The 5,911-nt window shown below is 41.6% G+C and overlaps 1 protein-coding gene across 3 annotated transcripts in view; it reads left to right on the top strand.

The window, feature by feature from the left end:
• Nucleotides 1-1,518, top strand: part of PSIP1 (PC4 and SRSF1 interacting protein 1) — a 23,524-nt gene extending 22,006 nt beyond the window's left edge. For all 3 annotated transcript variants that reach the window (XM_077921225.1, XM_077921224.1, XM_028711637.2), the window contains one exon: nt 748-1,518. In XM_077921225.1, coding sequence (XP_077777351.1) covers nt 748-866 — 119 coding nt within the window. In that variant the 3' untranslated portion in view covers nt 867-1,518. The remainder of the gene's footprint in view (nt 1-747) is intronic.
• Nucleotides 1,519-5,911: the final 4,393 nt, after the last annotated feature.

Below are 5,911 nucleotides of genomic sequence, written 5' to 3'. Positions count from 1 at the left end.
GCCTGATTTACATTATCGCCTACAGTGTTGCAATATAGTAATAAAAACTAGCAGTGGTGATGGCTTGTTATTAAAGGATAACTGTTTCCTTGTACTTTCAGCTTTAAAGTTATAGGGAAGTTAGCATCCCACTTCTAACCATTGTAAATGGAACTTGCCCCCTTTTTGCTCTGGGAACGTTCCTGGGATTGCAGGATTGGGGTGAACCTAAGGCAGCAATTCCACAATAGAACAGCCCATGCAAAAACTGATTGAACTTACAGGAGTGTTCAGCCACCCAAAGGAGAGAGAGTGCATGGTGCCTCTTCAGGACTCACTGCACTTGATGGTCTTTCTTAGTAAATGATAAATTCTGCCACATTACCTTGGATGTAATTTGCATCATTCGCTTATGCCTGATATATAGATGCAGCAGATTTATCTGCCACGAGAAGTTCCCAGAATAGTGATTTGTGCACAAGCACAGAGGGTGGCTTTTTAAAAAGCATTTCACTCTCAGACTAAAAGTATGCTTCAGATCAACGTTTTGACGTTTGGGATGTTGACAATGCTAGCTACCTGGGAAAGTGGGATGGTTGCATTTTGATTTTCTGTCTTATCTTACACTATAACTGCAGGCTGTCTCTGACTCCACCCAACCCCCCTGGACTTTATACAAAAGCAGTTGTAAGATTATTTCATGTCAATACAATAAAAATATAGCTGAAACATGTTAGAAGTATACATTGGTACTGTGCTTTTCACTAGGACGTCGAGTGATGGAAGAGAACAGGAGAAGACGAAGAGCGCCGCCTCTGAAAATGAGTGAATGCAGCCTAATTTTTGTAAAGTACATATTAAAGAGGATTATAAGGGTTTGCATTTGAAAACTAGATTGCGGAAAGTTTAAAATAATTTTATAAGCATAGTATTTTAATGTGTACAATTTTTGTGGAGTTGTGAAGAGAATCTCTTTAACGTTTGTCTTTAAATATTTAAAATCTTGATAGCATTTGGCCCAGTATTAACAGGCAATACTCACTTCATATATAAAGACCAAGTTGATTTAGAGACTGAACAGTGCTTGTATGTTTTGGATTAGTACCATAGCATATGTTAACTGACTACTGTATGTTCACTTTTTAGTTAACGACAGAAAAATAACATTCTTTTAGAATTGCCAAATTGCTCCACTTGTATAAATCTATTTTCTTCCTGTTGTCTGTGCATAGTTTTCAGAGTTGTTGTTTGCCAAAGTGTCTGTTCACTGTGTTTTGTAAGAAGCCAAGAGCATTTTGTAGCAGCTAAAATGTTACGTACGAGTATATTCAGTCAGTCCTTTATAAAGAAGTTGGTTTTGTTCTTGAAAGCTAATTGTGCCAATTTAATATGCTCTGACTTTCTGTGGTATGCTTTTGGTATTGTAGATATCTTACTAAGGAAACTCAAGTTTCCATTGGAATTATTGATGCACATTTGTCGCAAACACTGTCTTGAAGCATTTTGTTTAAAAAAAATAAAGTTTATGCAGAAAAGGCAGCTCTGTATATTTTAATGAGAAATCTTCCCTTTAGTACAGAGTCAGAGAGACTGCTCACTCAGTGAAAGAGGCTAATTTACCTATTTAACTGGTTCCTCATCTTTCATAGACTGCTATTCAAAAGGAGCCCTCAGAGGCACATATTACTTTGCTTCGTAGCCGAAGTAAGGATTTGAACACGGTTTTTCTGGGTGCTGTGAGACATTCTAACTACTATAACACTTTAGCTCTCATTTGGCATTTCTTTTCACAAAACTTAATATTACTGAAATAGTTCTATATATCAGACAGTTAGAAGAACTTGATAGGGAAAAAATACATGATGCAAGCATGTAAAATTACAAATCAAAATTCAAGCTAGAATGGAGGTTGCTAACCTTTTTGGGCAAGAGAGCATTGGGAATTTTGAGGAAGTGGGTGCTAGTAACAAGATGGCTACTATAGGGTGTAGCAGAACACAAAACAAGTGCCGTGGCCATAGAATGGTGCAAGCATTGCCCTGGTCAGTGGAAAGAAGAGCCTACAGCTGCTGCTGCACTCGCTGACAAAGAGAAGCTCTTTGCACATCTCATTGCTTCAGAACAGAAGAGGGGATTGGTGCCCAACCAGTGAACTGTGGGCATTGCACAATCCTTTAAAAAAAATGTTTAAGGGGGGTTGTTCAGGGTTGGAGAGGCTGAGGCAGCACAAAAGAAGAAATAATTACTGAGATATTTTGTGAGTGCTATAGGAGGTACCAGTGGGCGTAAGGTGCCTGAAGGTCCTATAAAAATGAAAGGTAAAGGACCTGTGCTGGTGGCCTCAGCTTACAGAGCCATCTATAGGAATCCCAAGCTGAATACTTGGGTCTGGATTCAAATAATTTGTTGCACTAGCAGAAGCCTGCACAAGTGCTGTTAGCACAATGAGATGTTTTCTTCCTCTTCTGCAACACACACACCTCATCTGCTCTGAAGAATCGCAGAAGAGCACATTGGTGATTCTGTCCGGCAAACAGAAATGCTTGTGCTGATGGAATGATCTTACCATGACCCCAAATCATTTCCAAGGCTTGAGTAAATAGCTGTGATTTAGGCAGACAAGCAAATGAAGAGTGTCAATTGCAGTTCAGAGTGGAAGGGATTCCACAAGCACTGCTACCTCCTCTGCCCTTCCTGGTGACCTGATCCAGTGGCTTCATTTAGCTCAAGTGTGAGGAACCTCAAATGAAGCTCTTGCCCAGCACTGACTGGACTCAAACTTTCCTAGCTTCATCATGGTTACTGTTTCATTTAATTTCAGGCCATCTCCTACAATCAATGTCTGATAAACTGTTTCAGGAAACATCCTAAAACGGGGTAACCAATATGGTGCTCCCCAGATATTGTTTGGACTCCCAACTGTTATCTTTGTTGATGCCGGCTGGGACTTTGGGGAATCTAAAAAAAGTTCTAACAACTTTTGGAGATCACAGATTCCCCAGCCCTGATACAGATGTTAAATACTATGTGCATATTGATCACAGGTATCCCTTCAATATACGTTACCTTCAGCCTGTAACATGTTGGGGTACGTTACACATAGTTCTACATCAGTGATGGCCAAACTTGGTCCTCCAGCTGTTTTGGGACTACAACTCCCACCCCTAGCTAACAGGACCAGTGGTCAGGGATGGTGGGAATTGTAGTCCCAAAACAGCTGGAGGGCCACGTTTGGCCATCACTGGTCTACATGCTGTGAAAAGAAAACCGTGGCTAAAAGAGATTAAAACAAAGTGACATTCACTTGGGATAACACAATGCTCATCTTACAGTTAAAATCCAGTATTCTGTTTTTATTTGAATTATTGTGATGTAGAAGTTGAAACACTGCGAGAAGGAAATCAAAGCTTTAGGGTTTAACAAATATCAAAACTTTGTGATGCCTGAAAGCTTGGATATATTTCATCAATGCATTCTGAACAGGATTATATTCTGTAATGATATATAGTCGTACCTTGGATCTCGAATGCCTTGGCTCCCGAACGATCGAAACCAGGAAGTGATTGTTCTGGTTTGCAAACGTTCTTTTGGAACCCAAATGTCTGATGGGGCTTCTGCAGCTTCCAACTGGCTGCAGGACCTTCCTGCAGCCAATCAGAAGCTGCACTTTGGTTTTCGGACATTTTGGAAGTCAAACGGACTTCCGGAATGGATTCTGTTCGACTTCCAAGGTACAGCTGTATTCTAATATTGCTTCTGAGACAGCAGGTGGCACCATTACATTATAAGAAGTCTGTTCTTCAAAATACACACCCAGTGCCTTGAAATAGCAGCCATTTAAAGTAATAAAAATTTCCAACAAAGCTTGATTGCAGGTCAGGTTTTGTCTTCTCATCTTGTCAATTGCAGATGGTTTACTTGTCTCAGTACTCCATGGGTCTTGATGGATTCTAGGTTAGCTTCCATTTGTATAGACCCCAGCCCGTAATTGCATTGCTTATGGAACCATGGAGCCTGGATTTTATGCATAATAGACCTAGTGAAGAATATCCAGTGGCACTTTCTAACCTAGTTTTTCCAAGGATGATGGTTCCAGCCCTGTTATCTCTGTCTAAATTTCTCACACCTTTCTTCCATTTACTACATATTATGCTGCCATAATAAGGGACGCGGGTGGCGCTGTGGGTAAAACCTCAGCGCCTAGGGCTTGCCGATTGAAAGGTCGGCGGTTCGAATCCCCGCGGCGGGGTGCGCTCCTGTTGTTCGGTCCCAGCGCTTGCCAACCTAGCAGTTCGAAAGCACTCCCGGGTGCAAGTAGATAAATAGGGACCGCTTACTAGCAGGAAGGTAAACGGCGTTTCCGTGTGCAGCTCTGGCTCGCCAGAGCAGCGATGTCACGCTGGCCACGTGACCCGGAAGTGTCTCCGGACAGCGCTGGCCCCCAGCCTCTTGAGTGAGATGGGCGCACAACCCTAGAGTCTGTCAAGACTGGCCCATACGGGCAGGGGTACCTTTACCTTTACCTATGCTGCCATGGCCACCCAACTTCTATGTATGGAAGAGCAACAATGCTCCTAGAAGAGGTTCTGTTAGTGTCGCAATTTCTCCTCCAGCCACACTCCAAAACTAAGCAAGGCTGGCTGTTTCAAAAACCATGCAGGTGAATGCTTAAGGGATAAAATCAACAGGTGCAGGAGGGACTAAGCACCCCTTACTGCCCACTGAATCTCTCTGCAAATGCCCACCCTTATAGTGACTAAAATTTGCACGTCCTACAATCTCAGAATGACCAAATTTTTCATCAAACCCTTTTTATCTTTCAATGTTACCTGTTAAAACTGAATTTACCTGTTACATTCAGCAACAAATTCTGCTTAATAGTGTGCATTTTTGGTGATTCTGCACCTCTGCAAAAAGCAACTATGTAGTAGAATGTTACAGGAGGAAGAATAAACATTACCACTTAACATTTCCAGGGATGCTTATCTACAGCTAGGTGTAAAAATGCATAGGCAATTACTGCCTAAAGCTGGGGACCCAATGAGTACTTCCATTGGCCTGGAAGAGAGACTTGTTATCTATTTCCATGGCTAGCATACACAGAATAAATGGTGAAAACTATAGAATCATAGAACTGTGGAGTTCAAAGGGACCCCAAGTGTCATTAGTCCCCTGAAAAGCAGGAATCTCAACATACCGTCCCCCATCCAATTTGACACCATGCATGTCTTCACAGAGCTCTGAGATTATATAGCTCTTTGTGTATAGAATGATTTGCAGTGATAGGCCACTCAGCCATGATTATGAACAGCCATAGTTGTCAGGTGGACAGAGAAAACTAAACTGACAGTTCTTGATGAACCCAGAATTTATTTATTTTTTAAAGGTGCTATTTCCCCACTATATGGGCTTTGACTTTGTGACCATTTAAATGGCCATTAAACAAGTAGCCAAAACACTAGTACCCAGCTGGTGTGAGAGAAATTTAATTAGAACCTGGCAGCTGGGTCCAATACCAGGTTTGACTCTGTGGACTCGTTCAAAAGAAAATACTAAATGAAAAACAGACCCAGCTGTCCTGCAGAAACTCCAGGGATTCATGGAATTAAGGGAGCAATGTTTTCCCCCTGTAATTTATCATTCATTACGTAAACTCAATATATCACTGAAGGTCACCATATCTGGGATGCAACAGGCGCAGCAACAAAATAGGATTTCAGTAACATACCCCTTTCGCCTTTGGGTGATGAACGGTCCAATACTAGTGATTCTTGCTCAGCATTCTAATGCCACGATTTACAAAACGTAAAGCGAGCTTCCCTGCAGAAACGTATTTTTGCCTTTTCCAGGTTTCTGATTTGAGAGGCAACTTGACTGGACTCGAGATGAAGAGACTCAAAATGTAACTTGAAAAAAGAGACACTGCACATAC

This window comes from Podarcis muralis, chromosome 17, assembly GCF_964188315.1.
Source record: "Podarcis muralis chromosome 17, rPodMur119.hap1.1, whole genome shotgun sequence".
NCBI classification, from domain to species: Eukaryota; Metazoa; Chordata; class Lepidosauria; order Squamata; family Lacertidae; genus Podarcis; species Podarcis muralis.
This window is presented reverse-complemented; position numbering and strand designations above follow the sequence as displayed.